The 22,472-nt window shown below is 35.8% G+C and overlaps 1 protein-coding gene across 1 annotated transcript; it reads right to left on the reverse strand.

The window, feature by feature from the left end:
• Nucleotides 1-604: 604 nt before the first annotated feature.
• Nucleotides 605-22,382, reverse strand: LOC306887024 (beta-1,4-galactosyltransferase 3-like). The gene is made up of 7 exons (XM_079444484.1): nt 22,233-22,382; nt 7,917-8,962; nt 7,351-7,586; nt 5,596-5,783; nt 5,113-5,235; nt 3,881-3,985; nt 605-3,668 (listed from the first exon to the last, which is right to left on the reverse strand). Exons 2-7 carry the CDS (start codon nt 8,173-8,175, stop codon nt 3,500-3,502), a joined length of 1,080 nt encoding a protein of 359 aa, XP_079300610.1. The 5' UTR covers nt 8,176-8,962; nt 22,233-22,382; the 3' UTR covers nt 605-3,499.
• Between the last annotated feature and the right edge of the window lie 90 nt (nt 22,383-22,472).

The raw sequence follows: 22,472 nt of genomic DNA on the forward strand, positions 1-22,472 counted from the left end.
ATACGTGCAGCTAACGTTGGATCATCTGGTTGAAATGAGAGATAGAGCTGTGTGTCATCAGCATAGCAATGGTAGGAGAAACCATGTGCTTGTATGATGGGACCCAGTGATGTAATGTATGTGGAGAAGAGGAGGGGTCCAAGAACTGATCCCTGTGGAACCCCAGTGACCAGTTGATGTGCTCTGGATACCTACCCTCCCCAGGCCACCTTGAAAGACCTATCAGTGAGATAGGGATTCCACTTTGCTGGTTTGAATCTTGTTTTATCATCTGTTTGGACTCTCATTCTGACGGCACCCATTCAGTGCAGAGGAGCCATTGGTGAGCAAATGACGTAATGCTAAATTTCTAAAAACTTATCTACATCTCGGATGACCTGAGGATCAGAAAATTTTCAGCAAATTTAAATTTTTGCTTCAATTATTCCTTTAAGAGGGATAAATATTGTTAGTTTTTGTTGCCTGTTAAATGATTTCACCTTACAATAAGGTTTCAAAATACATTTATAGAGGTCAACCAATATGTAAGAGTCATAAGGTCCTATAAGATAAGATATCCACAAATCTCAAAAAAATGCACCAATCACAAAACACGAGACATGCAGTACATTAACATTTCTTTTATTAAATCATCTTAAGGCCGCTGAGTAGTGTGCAGACTTCTTAAAGAGAAACAAATGCCCTGTCTTCAGAGCATTGCCCACTGAAGAACTCCAGATTACTGACGCCCGATAAGGCACATTTAGAAACATCGGATCCATCACCCCACCTGAGTATTGTGCAGCCTGTCATCTGTACATATCATACTATATCATTCACGGCTGAACAACAGAGTTTTCCAAGCACCTTCTATGATGGTGATGTGAATAGTTATCAAATATAAATTCTCAAAGTGAAGAATAAAGATCTCCTCACCCCTTACATCCCAAAATAACTCAAATCAAAAGTGTTTACAGTCATTACACTCAGGTGATATTCAATGTGAGCCAACAGACTTGTGTAATGGACAGATTTCATTAACAACCCCCTTGACCTTTCATAATTCAGAAAAAAGACTATTGGTGTTAAGAAAAAAAAAAAAAAAAAAAAAAAAAAAAAAAACAACCTGCTAGTTAAAAAATAATGCATTTTTGGTATCTCTGCCTCAATGACATCTGATGACTTCCTTCAATGACCCAACACCATTTGTTTTTTTTAAATGACCCATCACAAGCTCCCAACAGCATAAAAACTAGTAAAGAGGGGAGCGATACCTCCACCTTTCACATTCACACCAAGAACAGCAGCATTCGAAAAACAGCGTATGATCTAGTTCTCAGTATCACAAATGTGTAACCACACATGCGCAGATCCGTCTGAAGCATCCGTGTATCTGGTGACTGGACTGTCAGAGGACTATGGACTATGCAGAAGACGTTTAGAGGTTAGAGAGGAACAATGCATGGCAAACATAAGGTTAACATTACCCAGTTGAGGCCATGATTCAGTCTAAATTTCATAACTGATACTTCTCCAAATTCATGAGAAATTTGGCATTTTTAAATATGAAATATCTGAAACATACAAAATTTATTTAATCGATCAACAGTGCAAGTTTAAATGTTTGAGAATTTCCTTTTTTTTTGCAGAATGTACCAATAATGGGTCTCATTTATGAACAGCAAGCAAAACGACCAATGTGTAAATTGCTCGTAATTATTCCAGTGTAAATGGTTGCACTGAATGGAATTGTTTTATGAATATTAGCGCACACAATTATAGGTAAATATATGCAATAATGATTTTACAATTTATATTTGGAATGATTTTGATTCGTAACAGCAATATATAAGATTGGTTTTACAAATATTAGTGCATTCAACTGAAATGTTTATGGACGTTAGCGCATTTAATACAATAATGGTTTGTGAGCATTAGCGCATTTAATTTAATGCAGCACCTTACACAAGAATGGTTTACGACTGATAGCACATTTGATTCATTATTTCCAATTTATAAATATTAGAGCATTCAATTAAAATTTAACAATTTATCTAAAAATGATTTTACGAACCTTAACGCAATCCAATGCAACAATTTGATCTAAGTGGTTTTACAAACTTTAGCATTTAATTTAACTTCATGCAACAATTTACACAAGAATTTGATTCAAAGCAAATATGTAAAAATGGTTTTACGAATGTTAGTGTTTTTGAATCAGTGCAACAAAGTATGTAAAAATTATTTTACAGATGTTCTTAGAGCATTTTATTCAATGGGACAATTTACTTAAAAATGGATTAATGAACAATTTATCCTTGTATATTTATGGGGCTAAAGGTTTTCAAAAAAGGTTTTCGTTAACAAGGTAAGCGCATTTTCAGGCAATCTCTTTGAATAAAAAATGGACTCAAAATGAGAATATGGGACAAACACTTAGGGACTTCAGAAGTACGTACTTCTCACGAAGCCAAGCAAAAGGACAAAACGTAATGCGCTGTTCACTGATGTGACATTCTCTCACCAAAAAGAGAGATGTAGCTACATTCGACAAGCCTATTGCTAATCCAAAGCAAACCGCACATAACCAACTAATCATAAAAAAAATAAACAAAAACAAAAATCATGCAGATAAAATACAATGTGTTGAGTAATTCTTGAAAATGAGAGGCAGCACGTTGATCATAAAAGCCAACGTTATTACCAAGACAACCAAAGTCTGTTATGACAATTACGGAATAAAGATAAAAAAAAAAAACTGAAAAAAAGGAGAACATCTGTATATGTAAAGTAAAGTGGTTATTACTACCAAAGTGGGAGTTCTGACTGAGATACTCGGAATGGAAGACATAAAATATCAATCCACCCGCCTGTATAACAATACGTACAGTACATAATCAAAAGTTCTAATTTACCAAACAGGAAATGCACCAGACTCACAGAGTTGTGCAGCAAACAATGTTGCTAATGTAGTACATTGGCCTGCTCCACTATTGACATCACATGGCAGAAGACAAATTCTACCCCTCCCTAAGACTCGGCCTCACCCATTGTGACACGTCAACCATGGGCAGCCGAAACTACGCTTCAGTCATCATAAAAGAAATGGAAGGAGAGAGTGCAGCTTGATTCTAAGGCAACAGAGGTTTTTAAATGGTGCCCATGGGCACAGAGGACAGATGAAGAGTCTGTCTGTCAGGAAGCAGACTGGCCCATCACAGAGTCTGTAAAGCGGTCAGTGTGTGGACCAGTTGAAGTTTCTGCAGCATCCTGACTGATAAAGTGAATCAGTGAGCACAGGATCAGAATGTCAAACTTTGGAGAAAAAGAGCAGAAAGGACAGAATCATGGGACCACTAGATGGCACTGCTGTTACAGAGGAAACAGAAGGTGTGTGGTGCAGTAAAGGCATGATGTCCCTTGAATTCACTGGCCATGTGCATGTGGGTGAAGTGGTCTGCAGGCAGTGCGGCATTAACGTTAAGACTTGTGCCTCTGGGATCCACAAGAATGCTGGGAGTCAACTATGAAGCAGGCTTTTTTTGGTTGGGTGCAGGCCTGCCTCGGTGCCGATGTTGACCGTGATGTTGGTGTAAAGCGGCTGGTAATCCCGGGATACGATCTTATACGCCACCGTATTCATGCCATCTTCTTTCCACGTATGCCGGGTCTTAGCCAACATGTTAAACCTGGATGAGAGGAAACAGCTTGAACGGAGGAAGTACTAGGAGACGATGTCATCATATTAAAGAAAAAAAATGTCATTTAATATTTGTCATATTTAATGCTGTGAATTTCAAAAGGAATCCACACAATTGGGAATTTCGCATTAGGACAAAAGGTTTCCGAATGCAGACTTTGCAAAAGAAAGATAAGGCAATATCAGATAAGGCAATTCTACCTTTTGGGATTCACTTCATTGCCTTTGTCATGCTTGTGTTTGATCATCTTATATCGGCCCACTTTTAGAGACGGGCGACTGATCAGCATTCCTCCGAGTGAGACCCTGAGAAGATAAAGAAAGTTAGACAGTGCTGCAAAAAAAAAAAAAAAAAAAAACAGACGGAGACACTCAGGATAGGAAATTTGAGAAACTGGTTCCAATTCAATTAATGAGTTTGAATTTTATTTCTATTAGACACACCTTACAGGAAGCTGCATTGCAATTTGAATCAGAATTGCAGGAGGACGAATTTACTGAATTTTATACAACAAAATTTAACACATTCTGGAAAAATGGGGCATTCTTTCACTCTGGTCCACAAAAGTTCATTTATTAAATATGATAAAATGCACTACTATTCAAAAGTTTGGGGTCAGTAAGAATTCTCTCTTATTTAATACTTTATTTAGCAAGGATGCATAAAACTGATGAAAAGTGACGGTAAAGACATTCATATTCGTTTCCACAAAAATTAAGCAGCAAATCAGACTTAAGTAATGTTTTAGAAAATTCAGCTTAGCCATCATAGAATAAAATAAATTTTTAATTTTTCTGAAACAGAAAACAGTCCATTTAAATTGAACTAATTTAAATGTAATTTATTTTATTGAAACAATTGAATTTTTCAATTTAAATTGTTTTACTGTGGTTTCGATAGACCGTTTTGATGAGCAATAAAGACTTAATTAAAAAATATATATAAAAAAAAGAATCTTGCAGATCTCAAACTTTCAAAGTGTATACAAGCTAAATTCAAATTCTATTAGTGGCATTTAAAACATCTACAAATTCAAAGCTTTTTAAAGTGTCAACATTTCAAATCTGTTTTGACAAACTTTGCTTTCCAAGTTAAAAGATACATTTACTCAAATTTCTGTATATTTCAATTAATTTTATTTAGACAGAATAACTATATTACATTTCATACATGTTATATTTGATCCTTTGAATGTGGCCGAGCTTGTGAACCATGACCTGACTACACAATCCACCTCTATAAAACACTGTCAGATGTGGACACTGTAGCTTTGAACTAGAGAAGCTGGAAAAGACGGGGGGTTCATGGCCAGCTGCATCACAAAGACAGATCTCCTCCCACACGGACCCCTCTATTAATACACACAAATCATCTATGCATACACTCAATCCCTCCAAAGCAAATAAACCCAATATCCCCTGTGCTCACTCACCGGACACCAATGTCATCGTCCTCACCACCCCAGCCCCAGTAATTGTTTGGGAAACCATTCATCTTGAGGTACTGAACAGGGGTCAGAGCCGACACTCCTCCAAAATACATCTTATAAGGCAACCTGAGCGATAAGGAGAAATGCACAACAACAATATAAAACGTCGAGCTTTTAGTCACTTCATATACATATTGTTATTTGAGTGTTTATTCATTATTTAAATTTGTTTTTATTACAGATTTCACTTTTGTTGTTTAAAAATTACAGTAAAAAAATCTTTGGAAGCTTCTTATTCATTTTTGCTATTAATCCATTAAAATACTATTTAAATTTTTAGCATACACAAAATGTAGACAACAAATTATTTTTTTCCACAAATACATGGGTTGTAAACTGATCTGATAGTAAATCATGTATATTTGCATAATCTGTGCGCAGGTGTGAAATGCAGGCATGAAGATAGAAAGCGTGAAGGACACTGACTTGTAGCCAAATTTGTCCATGGCAATGGCAGCGTGCTTGGGATGAGTGTCGCAGACATAGGTGTTGCGGTCGTCCTCAGGAATGAGGTCCACGTCATGAAAGAAGAGGCAGTGCCAATCCTCATCCCTCATGGCTTCTCGAAATCCCACGTTCATCAGCTTTGCTCGGTTAAAGGTGTAATTACCAGCCTACACACAAAGACCATTATTGTTATTGAACAATTCATAATGGTAAGAACTGAGCATACAGATTTAAGATATTATTTAGTGTCTGTAAAAAACAAATGAGTCCATATAAATCCAGTTACGCAAATACCGATAAAACAAAGCATACAAACTCAGCCGTGCAGCCTGTATATACTTCATACTCATAAAAATGGGCTGAATCTATGTGTTCAGGATTTTCAGAGAGCAGATTAATAAGGATTACGGTCTAATCCTTGGCCTATTGATGTGAAGTGGGAATATCAAAGTCAGGAACATAAGCAAGATGATGATTTTCTTTTCATGGTAATCCATCGTTTTGTAGAACAGCATGTGTGTGAAAAATGCAAAACTTTAAAGTGTTATTTCAGTATGATTGACATTCAATTATAGTTTTTGTTAATATCTTTTATTTATTGTTTTTATTAGTTTTAGTTTTTTAGACTATAGTTTTTTAATAATTTTTATTTCATTTTTACCTTTAGTTATTTTAGTATTTTAGTTAAACTAAATGAAAATTTAAAAAAAGGTTTATGATTTTAGATTTACAGTCTTTTGATCAATTTAATGAATCCTTGCTGAATAATAGTGTATAATTTTTTATTGAATAATTGCAACAGCATAAAAACTATAACCAAATAAAAGTAGGATTTCAATCTCACAGAGTTTAATAATTCAGCAAAAATAAATCTGAACAAAAACAATGCAACTCAAAACTCTGCAGAAATTTCATGCCGTACATTTATAATCCAACATAAAACTGTATTAACCCAGGAAACCAACAATAATAAAACCAGACATTATAGCAAGGAAACAGGTCTGAATCTGGCACACGTTTGTATTAGGATCATTTTTCTTCACTAAAATGAGAGATAAGCTGGAGGGGAGAGCGAACGATGACCAGCGATTGACCTGTCAGAGTGAGTTGTACAGGTTTGCATCTAGATCAACAGCTATAACAGGATAAAGTTATTACAACGGGCTCTGACGGGAAACAGCAGGAGACAGAGTTGAGTTGTACTATAACAGAGCTGCATATTTAATATGTAACCAAGCAACAAATACATCTGTGAAACTGAGGGCATGTCTAAAATTAACACTCACAAGGTGCCAACTGAGAATAAAACTTGTTTTGGCAACCAAATAAAATAGACAATGTATGGATTAATCTAACGTAAGAATGATAGTCTGACCTTTATTGATACGAGCGAATCAAATGACAAAAATACAAACAGTCTACTAGAAAAAAGATCAGACATTTTTCAGAAAAACGTGTGATTAACAAATTTGTCTTGGAAAATGTATAGCAGCTTAACTAGAAAGTTTTTTTTATTATTTCATTGTCATATCTTCTATAGGTGGCAAAATTATTATGAAAAACAAACTTATAACAATTTCTGTCATTTCACTAAGAGACCGTTTACGGAGAGTCAAAATACAATTCCATGACCAGCAAGAAATATTTATAAACTGTACATTTTTTTCAGTGAAAGAAAAGTGATTTTTTTGCATCACCAAATTAAATCACAACAATAACAGGCTGCAGACGCACCTGTTGAATGACATAGATGCCATAGTTGAGCTGCTGACGCTGTAGGAAGGGATGCAGATAGTAGAGGAGGAACTTGAGGTGGTGTTCCCTATTTCTGTGGGGAATGATTATTGCAGTGCGATGGCGAGCCTCACAGTTTGGTGGCCTATAGCGCCCTCCACGGACAACAAGTGGATTCTTCCTCTCCACCTCGGCAAGCGTAAGCCGAGAGGGGAAAGTGACATGAATTGGTCCACCTGAATATAAGAAAAGAGTGTGAGACACTATTTGACACTAAGACACTATTTTGAACCAAAGGTTAACAAATTGCAAAGTGGTTTTACTAGTTTGACATGTAGAACCTGGAAAATTGCTGGCATAACTGGACTGTATATTTCAGCAGAAACTATTATGGTTTATAAATGTATTTATGGTATCTCATTTCAGTATCTTTCTAATATGGTAATGGTGATATTGGAAAAACCTAGATTAGTTATCCATGACTAAGCACAGACAGACAGACAGACAGAGACAGAGAGACAGAGACAGAGAAAGAAAGACCCTTCTGAGCGAGCTATCAAACTCACCAATCAGAGGAGACTGCTTGGGGCAGTAGGGCATGTCCTCTTTATTAAGAGCAGGGCCCAAAAGGGAGAGGTTGGCGTAAACATCCATGTGGTTGCGTCCACCGACTGTGTGTGCTGTCGTAGAATCCGTTTTACGGAAAATCCGGAAAAAATATGACACTCTTTTCTGGTAGCCCTCTCTAGAGAGAAGAGCCATGACCACTAACTGGACGCCCAAGAACATGATTAGGTAGCGCCATTTGGACTGCAGCGTGTACATGGTGACGGAACTGTTCAGTAGAAGCAGTCTTGGTGTGTTTAGGTTGGATAAGTTTGAGGAACTGGACTCTACGGTGGTCTCATTCCTCGTATCTCAGATACTTCAAACTTTTACTTCCATACAAAGAGAAGAAACAAATGAAACAGATATGGAAGGCTGTATATGTAAACAAATCAATTGTTTCAAGGATTGGCAGATGTATCAGATATGTGGAGTAGATGTAAACAGTTCGATGAAACACAAGGCACTTCAGATATGACGGATGAAAAGGCTAAGGATATGTATCATTTATTCTACCAGACTTTCAGGACTGCTGCAGGTTGAATTAGATTTGCTTTGCTCACTGGCAGTCTTTCAGACAATTAATATACAACTCCAAATGGAAACTCCCAGTGGTCCTCTGCTGTTTTCATGATTCAATGATCTACTGAGCTTCCATCAAGCTCCACCAAAGCCATAGGATCTGGAAGGATGTGTCCACTGGCTGAAAGGAAACTGGTTTTGCTCCCAGAGGGCTCTCAACAACAATGGTCCTCTAAAAGTCTCATGGTCACTACAAAGTAAAGCATGGGAGCAACAGAAGTCCAAGGTATTGTTTTGTAGTGTGCTAGTGTGAAATCGTGAGTATGGATATGCTATTTGGATATGTAGGAGGGGAAAACAAAGAGGAGGGGGGGGGGGGGGATGATATCCAACACCCCCAGCTATTGTCTCATTCTGTCCTCGTGCAGGGGGAGGGTCCAACACCCTGTCCAATGCCAGCTGGTCCAATGACAGGAGTCAGTGTCTGAAAGAAAAGAGGGAGACGTGAGGAGTGACCCAGAACAAATTTACACTGTTATACTAGCAGTACACTCACTACTTTACATTGTAGCAAAGTGTCATTTCTTCAGTGTTGTCACATGAAAAGATATAATAACATATTTACGAAAATGTGAGGGGTGTACTTCTGTGAGATACTGTATGCACATACATACATAAATTGATACTTTCAGCAAGGATGCATTAAATTTACCAAAAACAACAGTAAATTAATATTATAATTTTACAAAAAAAATATAAAAAAAAAAAGTTAAATAATAATTAATACCATTATTATTAAAAAGTATGCATCACAGTTTCCAACATTGCACCTGTTTTCAACATTGCTAATATTAGGAAATGTTTCTAATCACCAAATCAGCATATTAGAATGATTTCTGATGGATCATGTGAAAATTCAGGTTTCCCATTAAAGAAAAAAGGAAAATATTTACAATATATTAAAATCAGTATTTTTTTTAATTTATATTTTAATTACAGTATGACTATATTTTTGATCAAACAAATCCAGCCTTGCTGAACATAAAACTGTTCTTTCAAAAACAAATCTTTCAGGCCCCAAACTTTTGAACAGTACATTATTAATATAATATAATTAGTGTTGTCAAAATTAGCGTGTTAACGTATGCAATTAATGCGTTAAAAATATTGAACGCAATTAAAGCAGGGGCGGGGCTAGGGCTGGCCACCTCATTCACAACTGCTGCCTCTGCCACTTTTTTCTTGAAAAGGATTGCGTTTATTTATATACTACAGCCTGTATCATTTCATATCAAACAGCGAAAGAAGCTACATGCAATGCAATGCCCTAGTTATGCCGTCAGTTAAGGCATGAAGTTACCAAAAAGGTGATTAAAGCTGCCTTAAAACTGTGTGCATGCATGCAATATGTTTTATATGCGTCATTTAAGAACATGTCTCTGAAATGGTTTTAAAAACTGTCCTGAGGCACCCCAGCACTGTCTCCCTCATCTAAAACACCCGATTCAACTCGTCCACTCATTAGTAGAGACTTTAAGACCTGAAGTGGGTCAGAAAAGGTAAAGAGATTTGTGAGAAAATAAGATGTACGTCAGATCAGCGTCACGTTCAGCAGCAGCAGCTTTTAAAACAATAGCAGGCAAATAAGCTAATAACCAGCTGCTGTGATGTCTATTAATCAAAGAACAAAAGAGGAAATTAATAACTTTTATAGCTTTAAGGGGTTCATCTACATTTAATTTAGAATTTAGCGTTTGGTAACTCTTCATTTTCTGTATATTTCTGCTGAAGGGCACAAGTAGCTAAATATGTCATTTATTATAATGGGTTCATATGAAGATTGTTTTAAGTTCACTTAAATTAGAAGTTAAGTCTAATAAATGTTCAAATTGATCGCTCTCAAATATACTGTAATGCTGAATGGCTCCAGTCAATGGTTAAATATTAAGGGGGGAAAAAAACTATTTTATTGAGACATCAGTAGTATTGATTTCAGTGATGCTGGCCTTCAATCATAAAAAATTATGCCATTAAAGAAATATTAAAATATACTGTCTTTATGTTGTTTGTACATTGTACATTTGAAGATTGAATGTGAAATTATTGCAATATAAAAAGATATTTAAAAACTTTAAGGTTAGGTGGGATTAATCGCGATTAATTTTAGAAAAATGTGCAATTAATTAGTTAATTATTTTTAAATCGATTGACAGCACTAAATATAATATAATGTTATTATTAAAATAAAAAACACTTAAGAAAAACCTATGGCCAGTAAATTTCCTCAACTCATTTGCCAATGGCAAAAAGTTAATTTTGGACCCCATGTACAACCCTTGGTGAGCAAACACTACCAGCTTGTGTCACTCCTCTCCATTCCTCTAAAATGTGTTTAGATGAATAAAGCCTGCACTTGGTTCCAACATGGCTGACTTCCCAGACACAGGCCTCGTCCAAGGGTAAGGAGGCAAACACACCCTCAGCGGGAAGGCAGGAACTCTGTAAAATCGGTCCTGAAAGCTACATCGGCCCTGCTGGGAATTCTGTCCCACCACCACAAGGATCACTTGCTAGAAAAAAGAGGCCTGGGGCTTCAAACAAGCTTCATTTAATCTGACTGACAGTCTGGTGGATCTGTGCCTACAAATCAATTACAGCTCATTAAAACTACCACTCACAGGCCAATAATCCTAATCTGGGGAATAGCGCAGGGATTGGTGGATTGGTGGACTCATATTCAGCTAATCCTTCTCACAAATCAGAGAGGAGGCCAAAGAGAGAGGCATCAAGGGAAAGGCTGGCGGAGATGCTGTAATTTACATCTTTCCACTCTAGTAATTGAGGTCAGAGAGCATGAGGTTTGGCTTTGTGCTTACTAACACACACATTCTGTCTCAACGCATTAGGATGGACATTAAAAATTATTTTTTCCTCTACTTTCTACTTAATATCTACAGTGGGGGAAAACAATTATTTGATCCCCTGCTGATTTTGTACGTTTGCCTACTGACAAATGATCAGTCTATAAGAAGCATGATCAGTCAAGAAGTATATTAAGGTCCTGGAGTGGCCTAGCCAGTCTCCAGATCTTAATCCCATAGAAAATCTTGTGGAGGGATCTGAAGTTGCCAAACGTCAGCCTCGAAACCTTAATGACTTGGAGAGGATGTGCAAAGAGGAGTGGGACAAAATCCCTTCTGAGATGTGTGCAAACCTGGTGGCCAACTACAAGAACCGTCTGACCTCTGTGATTGCCAACAAGGGTTTTGCCACCAAGTACTAAGTCATGCTTTGCGAAGGGGTCAAATACTTATTTGACTCATTAAAATGAAAATCAATTTATAACTTTTTTGAAATGCATTTTTCTGGATTTTTGTTGTTATTATTCTGTCTCTCACTGTTCAAATAAACCTACCATTAAAATTATAGACGGTCAGGAATGACACTGATATGATCTCATGACACGAGTACACAAAACATGCTCCATTTTTATATTTACATAACTAAAAGTAATGATCATTTTCAGTTTAAGATGTCAGATTCATTATGTTGACTCAGTAATCGCTGAATCATTTAGTGCAGGATTCATCATAATAATTCAAACTGCTGTTTTTGATCAGCTTCATCCATCCACTTTATTTTTCAACACGGAAATAAGCAGTTTTCTGTGAATGTGAAAGACTTCCGGTTCATTAGCCGCTGTAGGGAAACAACAAGAAGAATAACAACTTCATATTATTTGAAGCGCACTTGCTGTCCAGTAATCGCAAAAAGCTCTGTGCTTTGTTACTTTTTATAAACAAAGTATCAGCTTTAAAATGATGGCAAATTCATAATGAAATTCAAACCATAAAACGCACTGTAAAGAAAAAATTCTGTAGTTTTTACAAAATAATTTTGGCAGCTGTGGTTCTGTACAGAAAAACTAAACACATTTACAGAATAAAACTGTAATTTACAAACAAGGAAATTTGAATGTAAACCACCAAATTCAACAAAACACATACTGCTATTAAAATCTGTTTTGTACCTTTAACATACTGACAACCACCATAATGAAGCAGGTGGTAAAAGAGATAGCCACATGAAGATTCAAAGCTCATCACAAGTAGCTTCGCCACAAGCAGAAGTATATACTAATATATAGAAGGTGCACAGAGTCATTCATGCAAACACAAAACACCATCATGGTAACACACACAATACTTAATGCAATAAACTTTCAATGAACAACAGAAGATGTAACAAAGCCCAAATGTACATAACTGATAACAAAACCGATTAAAAAAAACATGATTTAAACAAAATACTTTCAAATGTGGAGTGTCACGCAAGAAATTCTGGGAATATTAGTTTACAGTTTTTGACTGTAAATTATACATTCACTTGTTATTTTTTACTTCTAAAAACTGTACGATTAACAGCATTTTACTGTAAGATTACATGAAATGTCTGGTTAGATCTTTTACAGTTTTTCCTTGTATATAGAATGGGAACTTACTGTTAACCTATTAACTTTTTTCAGTAGCGTTTTTACAGAATTTTACAGTTAATATGACACTTATTTTTTTACAGTGTACGGATTTGGCGCTCTTTAAGCTTTAGCACCGCAGTTCAAGCGGCAAGTGAACCCATTATATCTCTCTCTTTACGACTATAACACATAATTAACATTAATTAACATCAAAAGGCAGGCTATTTTATAAAAGATTCTACAGTACAACTTACTGAAATGTCTCATGTAAAAGCTCATTCAGTGTTTCAAACTGCCGAAAACGTGTAAAGCTTGTAAACAATGCAACGTAATAATACATTTAACCATTCGGTGTCCATAAGCTCATCAGTCAGCTAAAAAAAAAATAACTATAAAGGGGAACATTTTGCTATAATTATGTGCTATTGCATATTAATATTTTTACTTGACCTACTGTCTACATGATTCAACTCCTCCTATAAAATTGCATTTTACTAATGAAGAAAAACAGATTGAATGTGTGAAAGACATATATAACAACGTTTACAGGATGCATTGAGGAGGAGCCGAAACTACATTCAGTGGCCAAGTGATGCTTATGGTCCATGATATTGGTACAGATTATGTGTAATGAACAATTCTTTGTGACTGTATATTTCAAGTTGGAAAAGACATTTAGTTCCCACTTTAAGTGAACCTTAGTTCCCAGGTCATCGACAAGATGCATTAATTTAAAATGCTGATAAAGTCAAGAAAAGATGAGACAAACACATGAGAGTAAAGGCCAATTCACACCACACAGAAAAACGCCAACAAACTTCAAACAAGTTGGCTCAAGTAGGCCGTTGGATTTAGAATCTTATGAAAAATAACTCATGTTCACACTGCACCAACACACACCTACCAACTCTATATCTATAAGCATGTTCAGTCAGATGAAAACAAACTCCAACCAACGCCAACAGGGTTAACACACTGATCCAACAAACTCCAACAGACTAGTTTGTTGGAGTTTGTTGGCGTTTGTCTGTGCGGTGTGAACTGGCCTTATGACTGAAATTAAATTAGTGCTATCGCGATTAATCGCATCCAAAATAAAAGTTTTTGTTTACATAATGTGTGTGTACTGTGTATAGTTATTATGTATATATAAAAGACACACACATACAGCATATATTTTGAAAATATTTACAGGTATTTGCATGTATACATTTATATTCATATAAATTACATCAAACATAAATATATAAACGTACCATATTTTTCATAAATATATACATGCATGTGTATTTATATATACACATAATAAATATACACAGTACACACACAATATTATGTAATCGTTTGACAGCACTAGTTAAAATGTAAAATAATAATAATAAAAATAAAAGATTTATTCTGTGACACCTAAAAAAAATAATTTGGCGTCTACGTTTTTTTTTTTTCTTATAGGAGCCTCCTTACTCGATTTTTTTTTGTCTGGAGCCCTGCAAACATACAAGTAATTTCTTGTGAATCAACACTGGTCTTCGTATTTTTGTACAGTTCACAATGTCAGCCCAATAGAAAGATGCGTTTAATTTATTTATCTTTTTTTCTCATTCAATTTAGTCTGAAACTCGCAAACAACTAAAGTAAAGGTAAAATATGATTTCAAGGCATAGGATATTCTGTAAAACAGATTTCAAATTCAATTATAAAATGCAGCACAAGTCAACATTTGTATCTGTAGTAAATGACAGTACGCCAGATGTGGTAAATACACATTGAACTGAAAAATAACAAGACTGTTGCTTTAAAAGGATCACATCATATCATAATCGGTCACCATATTTGAACCCAACTCAAATCTAATTATCTCTGTTGCACTAATCATCCAAAAAAAAAAATTAACAATGCAGAGGCACTCAAGATAGCCAAAAAGCCTTCTGGCACGGGACACTAATGCAAAGTCAAGCGTAGCAGGTCTGTGGCCGCTGGACTGGAACAAAGTAACAGTCTTACTAAGCCACATGAAGACAAGAGGAAGCAACCAATATTAAGATAGGACAGAGATGGAATGAGAATATTGTGTCCTTTTCTTGCCTTGCCAGTGCACATGTCCCCCCGTCCCCCTTGCATTCTGGATTCAAAGGGACAGCACTGGCATGACTAACTGCATCTTCACAAGCCAAGACACACAATCTTTTATCGTCTGCCTTTCACTCTATTTCCTCACACGGCAGCAAGTGTGCATCTATACACATAAGGCTACAATTGGCACAATGTATTGTGCCTGAGGCCTTATTTTTAAGTGCATACACTTCACAAAAATGGGACACGATTGGGTTTATATAAAGTGCATTAACATAAATATACAGAGAGATCTTTCCTGCTGCGAAGCCCATGGGGACTCGTGTGGCTTTGCTCAGCAGTGCAAAGTGAAAAACTGCATGACGCTTACATGAGGCACCAACAGTCTGGCTGAACTGAATAATGAGATTGCATCTGCGCTAGCATCTAATTTCTCCATGGAGAGTGGAAAACTGTGTTAGACTGTCCTTAACTAAAGGACAGCAGAGAGGCTGGTGAAGTCCACTTCACTCAAATACCTTTTAGATTGTGAAACAAGATGATTCTTTGAGTAACAGTTGTGAAATTGGCCATTATTTGGCCATTTTAAGATGCCATTACCATCAGCGGATAACTGTGATGGCTAATTAACAGAAGTGGTCATTCTGCTTAATGCATATTGTAATAATCAAACAGCCCTGCCAAATGGAAAGTGCACTTTTTTGTGTTTCCAATTCCATATATCTGAATATGCATGAATATTGAGTAAATAAATATCGTACAAAATGTTTATACAAGTAAAAAAAAAAAAAGAGCTTATCTCAAATTAAATATATGCTTTGTAATGGTCATTGCTACCCTGCTCTTGAATACTCATAAGTACTGATCAGTAAATTTTAGGACAATTTCAATAAAGATTATGTAACAATCACAATAATCTTATTGGTTAATTGTTTATACATATAAATTAGGGGTGTAACAATACAGTATTCATATTGAACCGTTCAGTACAAGGCTTTCGGTTCGGTACGCATTACAAACAGAACGATTTGTTGGACTAATCCGATTACATTTGTAAAATAAAAGAGCTTGAAGTGTGTGAAATATAATGTTCTCGGTGCCACTGCGTTCAACAAGACAGCCCAAAGCATGTAACAGGCAACATGCTGTCTGCCCCGTGATAACCTCCCCTTGCTGGGTTGTGTCGAAAAAGGATGATCTTGTATCGACGATAGCCAGAGATAGTCAAAAACATCAATTATTGGCAATATTAAGAGGATTTGGCATTTCCAATTAATGTAGGCCTGTTACATTCTTATTCGGCGTATTATTATTATTATGAAGTTACTTTTATTATTAATTTAAAATGTCAATTAATTTGCCCCGCAATATTACAGCGTAAATAACATGCTGCGAGAGATTGGGCTATTTACTCCAATTACCATGTTGTAAAAAAAAAAAAAAAAAAAAAAAAAAAAAAAAAAGGTCTTTTAAAACAGGTCTAGCCTATTATACAATGAATTATAGGCCTATAATTAAAACATTAATACTGCACCCATAAAAAAAAAAAAAATCAAAAAAAAAAATCAATGAAATAAAAAGCTTTAGTTTAGCCTATTTCAAGCACCGACTTTCAAAAACAACCTCTTTAACACAAAATACGATTTTTTTTCCCAATATGTACGGAATATTAAGGGACTAAATTAAAACAACTAGCTATACCGTTATCAGCATATGTTGAAGTAGATTCGTCTCTCGTCGTCTCTGAGAGTATATGCAATGCATCAGATGCCGAAAGCTCTGTCATTCCGTTTTTACTTTCACTTTCTGCAGTGAGATTAAGACGTTCACCGGCACAACTCTTGCGCAAAGTTTGCACGTTGCTTATGTGATCTCGTCTTCATGGTTTAAAACATAAATATTTCCAACATCGCGACGCAAGCAATTTAAGTAAATTTTAAAAATAAGAAACGCAAGCAAATTTTTGAGCATCTGTTTAGGAACATTCCCAGACAATTACTAAGCAACTTCCTGATCTACAAGTATTAAAAGACAGCAAGTATTATGAGAGAAAGGAAGAGAGAATAAAAGTTGAGAGGCTTCAAACCGTTAGAATTCTTAACCAAGTCAGCAAAACAAATGAAACGTTGGCTGGAGCTGCAGAGCATCTGGATTCCATGTGTTATATTATGAGACCAGTAGAAGAATAAAGGAGTTTGAGAATAGTTGGATTCCCTGGATCCTACAGCCTGTTGTCAATCAAATCTTAAGAGAAAACAATCCCTCGTTCTCTAGCTTCACTGTCACACAAGGTCAACAGTCACTCTATCAGCCAATTCATCAACATCTGTCCATGTACAGCAAAGCATGTCCCTCCAATGCCTACAAAATCACTCAAATATACACACCATCTGTACAGTAAGCCACAGAGCGTACAAAACCACGCTGTCCAGACTCCAGAGGCTTTCAGCAACACAAATATGTGGCTTCACAATACCTAAATGGAAGAACTTTTCAAACACATCTACAAAAGGCATACTAGAGGATGCTGTGAATGGCCATTATGGACAGAACCAAACAAAAGTTTAAAACAACAAAACCACCTTAAAAACAAACGTCAATGAGATATGGACATTTACATGAACAAATCCAATGCTCAACATTTAAAGTAAAACTGAATTTCCAAATACTTGTCCAAAAAAAACATTTTTTTTTAAATGCTGTTCTTTTGAACTTTGTTCATCAAAAAAATCCTGAAATAAATTGTATCATGGTTTTCACAAAACCTTTAAGCAGCACAACTGTTTTCAAGTGTAATAATAATAATAAAGAAGAAGAAGAAGAAGAAGAAGAAGAGTTTATTGAGCACCAAATAAACTAATTTCTGAGGGATCATGTGACAATGAAGACAGGAGTAATGGTTGCTTTCAATTCAGCTTTGCCATCACAGGAATAATATGCATTTTTAAAAAATATATTAAAATAGAAAACTTAATTTTCCACAATATTACTGTTAAACATTTTTTTTTAGATTTGTGCAGCTAAGACCAACATTCATCTACATCAGCAGATTTTGGAAATTTGCATCTTTCATTCAGGATGTCTAATGAATCATCCCACATTATTTTCATAAAAAAACAGAGAGAGAAATACCCGAAAACCAAGTGTGCATGGAATCAGGAAGACTTCCTGATCAAATGCTAGATACCAAAAAAAAAAAAAAAAGTAAAACATAAAATAATATTTACAATGGCACAGCTGGGCACAAATGGTTTAGCAGTTTCACATGTAAAATCAGGCCTGGGCTCAAAGTGCGTCAGAGCAACTACAGGGAAAGAGGTCACATTTTAGAGACTATGGCATTTGGCTGTCAGAACCTTCACTCGGTCAAATCCAGAGCATTTACATAACATCTCTGCACATAACCTAAAGGGAAAGTAAATGCCAAGCGTGTCGAATCCAGGCAGACTTGATGCAACAAAAAATGGGATCTTACTTAATACACAAACACCAGAGTTGTTTGCGTAAGCTATGGTTTCAAATGCATCAGAGATAAAAAACAAATATCAATATCCTCATCCGGGAGGGCGACGCAGACAATCCTTTGTGATGCTAGAGGATTTAGTTTGTGCTCGCAGCAACAGTACCAGGAAATATTTTCCCTTGCTCAGCCTACTAAAGCGGTTTCTAAAGTCTCACATGGAAACAATCAAACAGAATTCTTCATAAGGCATAAAAATTTAAATAAAAAAGTTAATTTACCACAAACTACTGGGATCACCATTTGCTTTATATCCAAAAATGCTTCATCATAATAGACAGCATGTATCTTTAATAAAGGGATACAATGAAACATTTCCAAGCAAACTGATGTCATTTATTACAAAAAAAAAAAAAAGTACACTAGGTTTCAAAATATTTCTGGTTTCTAACTTTTTTATACATAAAGAGATTGTGACGATACTACTAAAACCTATATTTTGATTTTATGTTATTAAACTTTGTTTCCTTTGACACAGGGCAGCCTGGACAGAAAATACCAAAAATAATAACCAGAGGAAAAACAATATGCATAATGCAGGACTTTTAATTATACTGCCTATTGGTTGTGGCTCACATCAAGTTCAAGACATTGATGCCTGCTTACAGGTCAGAAATGTCTCATTTCTTCTAAGTCACGTCTGCTAAATGAGTAAATGCAAATAAATGTGTTTTAAACAAGTTCAAAAAAAACACCAGGACTCTTATTTTAAAAATGCCTGTTTTCTATTGCCAAGATAAAATATGCACTCTTACAACCACCTACAAAATAATACAATACGAACACCACAAAATAAACATTGTCTAAATTCATTAACAGTAGATTGTAGATCATATTCATTAACAGTAGATTGTAGATCATTTGAAATAAATGCATGGTATTACTTGTGAACTGCTATAAAATGTGAGCGTGTAGAACTTGCAACTCACGTGTTCTTTGTACAGCGCTCAAATACTGTAGTAATTCCCATTTTCAGACCCCAAATTTAAGACATCTTAAAGACATTTGTTATACCATTTAAGATATTTAAGACTTTTATGGCCTTAAATTTCATTAAAACGGAATTAAAATTTCATAAAAAACGACTTTATTTGCACAAATGCTCCTAAATAGTTTTTACAGTTTGCACACATCTACTTTTCCTGACAAACGAGAGCGAAAAGCTCACACCGTCAAACCCTGGGCCTGTGAAGGCAAAATATTGGACACAGTCTTGGTACAAAACATTCCGATGAGTCAGTAAACCTGGATCTCATAATCCAGTGATTGAACAGGCATCAGAGTACAGCTTCCATACTATGGTGACAGCAAGTACACAAAGCCAAACTCTTCTTGGGCTAACTAGTCGGAGAATGCATCTAGTTAGTCAATTCCCTTGTTACATAAGAACTGCAACTGACAGATGCCAAATATTAGTACGCAAAGTCAGGAACATATTAAGTTCTTCAGAAAGAACCCTAAAACCCGTACCATTTCTCAAAGTTTGAATGTTAGAAAACCAGCATACATTTTGCCTTTAACTCTGCTGCAGTGCTCTGTATAGAGCAGAAATGATCCATTAACTCTCAACGGATATAATTTCTTTGACCTGATGGTTTAAAATGAGACTGCTGACACATTTTCACTGATCCATTTTGCATTTCGCTGTTCATACTTTGCGCCCTATACGCCACAAAGCTACAGGGAGAGCAAAACCCATAGAGCGAGCAGGACAACCTGCTGCTTGGTTCTGTAACCAAGCGATAAGATCCCAGGGGACTAAAAGCGTCAACCCATAAACTGTGCAATAAGTAAAACAGGACTAAATGGAAGCACTTTCTTATCTAAATGCAGTTAAGAACTAACCTGAATGATGACGCTAAAGAATTGTATTTTCCAAATGAATAAATCACACAGGCTTTTAAAAAAAAATTTCTTAAGCAGTTTATAAATCACCTACAAAAGATGTGCTGCTAAGATCAACATTCATCTACATCAGCAGATTTTGGAAATTTGCATCTTTCGTTCAGGATGTCTAATGAATCATCCCACATTATTTTCATAAAAAAACAGAGAGAGAAATACCCGAAAACCAAGTGTGCATGGAATCAGGAAGACTTCCTGATCAAATGCTAGATACCAAAAAAAAAAAAAAAAAAGTAAAACATAAAATAATATTTACAATGGCACAGCTGGGCACAAATGGTTTAGCAGTTTCACATGTAAAATCAGGCCTGGGCTCAAAGTGCGTCAGAGCAACTACAGGGAAAGAGGTAACGGAGAGTCATGGATTCTTAAGCCTCCTTATCGCACAATAAATTGCTTCATCTTCAAAGAAATTTAAAAACACTTCAAAGAAATGTCATTCTTCATGATGCCTAAGAAGTGTTTAAATAAGCAAATTTGATCGGTTCACTGAGAAATTTACTTCAACTGTTTTGCCAAAGGCAAACTACCAACCAATTATTCACACAAAAGGTTTCTACACTGCAGAATACAATGAATTTGCATGGCAAAAGGTGAAAATAGAGCCATCGGGGTGAACGGTCCAGAACTCAGGTGCTTGACAATCATAAACAGATATTGAATGAAACTTCTTAATAGATTTTGGTGGGATTGTCCACAAATAATAAACAAAACACACTTTGTCCTCTCCAGCTCCAAGTACTTAATCTTCTTATCAGGTGTTATTGATGTTTTTCTGACCTGAATTGCACATCCTGTTGTTTACTTAAGGTCGGTGATATTATGTTGGGCAATCTTAAGAAACCAAATACCAGACTTATCTGATGAAAGAAACCAGTTCAAAAATACTAAGCAAAATGCAGAATGTTTTACTAAACAGCATTAGTTATTTACAAAAATGTATAAACATATTAATAATTCCATAAACTGATATTTATTTGTTATTCAGATCTTATTCTTTTCAAATAGACAATCAAAAACTGCAAACTAACTGAAACAATAGTGTATAAATATACAAGCATGTAGTACAGGTATATTTATGTATTTCATATTCCCCACATTCATAATCTGCAAGAAAAATTAATATGATTTTTATAGTCATCGATTTTTGCTGTTCTTTAGGTTTTGTTGTATAAGGCCTACCTGGTTTTCTAAAGAATAACACCCAACAAACAACAAATGTATTCACAATCACAGGTAAAGTAATTTATTTAATGTACTGGGCAACACTTTAAAAAAAAGGCATAGTTATTGCATTAACTAACTAGCAGTACATTTAATCTCTTAAGATTAGTTAGCCTAATAAACCTATAACTATTCATTGGTAGTTCATTTTAGCTCAGGTCCATTAAAAATATTAACTGAGAATAATAAATGCTTCAGAAGTATTTTGTCTGTTTATGTTAACTAACATAGTTAACTGTTAATTAACAGTCATAGTTGTGTTTAATTAACAGTCACAGCTGGATGAGATGACACACTTCTGACAGCTGAAGGCTGAGGCTGTAGGTGTCAATCTAGCGCCTCGAAAACGCAAAATAATCCGTTTCCCAATAAACATGGGGTTTTGTTTCAGTCCTCAACTTGAGAGGAAAGCATGCTGAGCCAGTACGGTTAGCTACAGCAGGCTAGCACAACTGGGGCTCCTTACACACTCACTAACCCTCCGAAACGTGGGGAAATTACACTTCTACAAAGGCCAAATGAGGGTTAAAGATCTTAAAACGAGTCTTTAGAACTTACCTGAGGAATTTCGGACAGTTTGGTGGACTACCCCCTCAGATATTCCGTTACTCCTGTCTATTTATATGACTTCGTCGACTCCTCCGACGGTCCTGTCGGAGTTGAAAGCGCCCAGCATGCACAGGAAGTGATGTGCGCTCGCGCTGCAATGATGTGCTCTAGTGCGCGTTCATTAGGGCACTTCTTTTTGTGTGTGTGTGTGTGTGTGTGTGTGTGTGTGTAGCAGATACAGGGAGGGGG

The sequence above is a fragment of the Barbus barbus genome (assembly GCF_936440315.1).
Source record: "Barbus barbus genome assembly, chromosome: 21".
Classification (NCBI taxonomy): Eukaryota; Metazoa; Chordata; class Actinopteri; order Cypriniformes; family Cyprinidae; genus Barbus; species Barbus barbus.

Coding starts and splice junctions, on each gene's coding strand:
- LOC306887024 (XM_079444484.1), bottom strand. CDS start 8,175: ATGTACACGCTGCAGTCCAAATGGCGCTACCTAATCATGTTCTTGGGC. Junction 7,587..7,916: donor CAAGCAGTCTCCTCTGATTG/GTGAGTTTGATA, acceptor TCTTATATTCAG/GTGGACCAATTCATGTCACT. Junction 3,986..5,112: donor GACGATGACATTGGTGTCCG/GTGAGTGAGCAC, acceptor TTATCTTCTCAG/GGTCTCACTCGGAGGAATGC.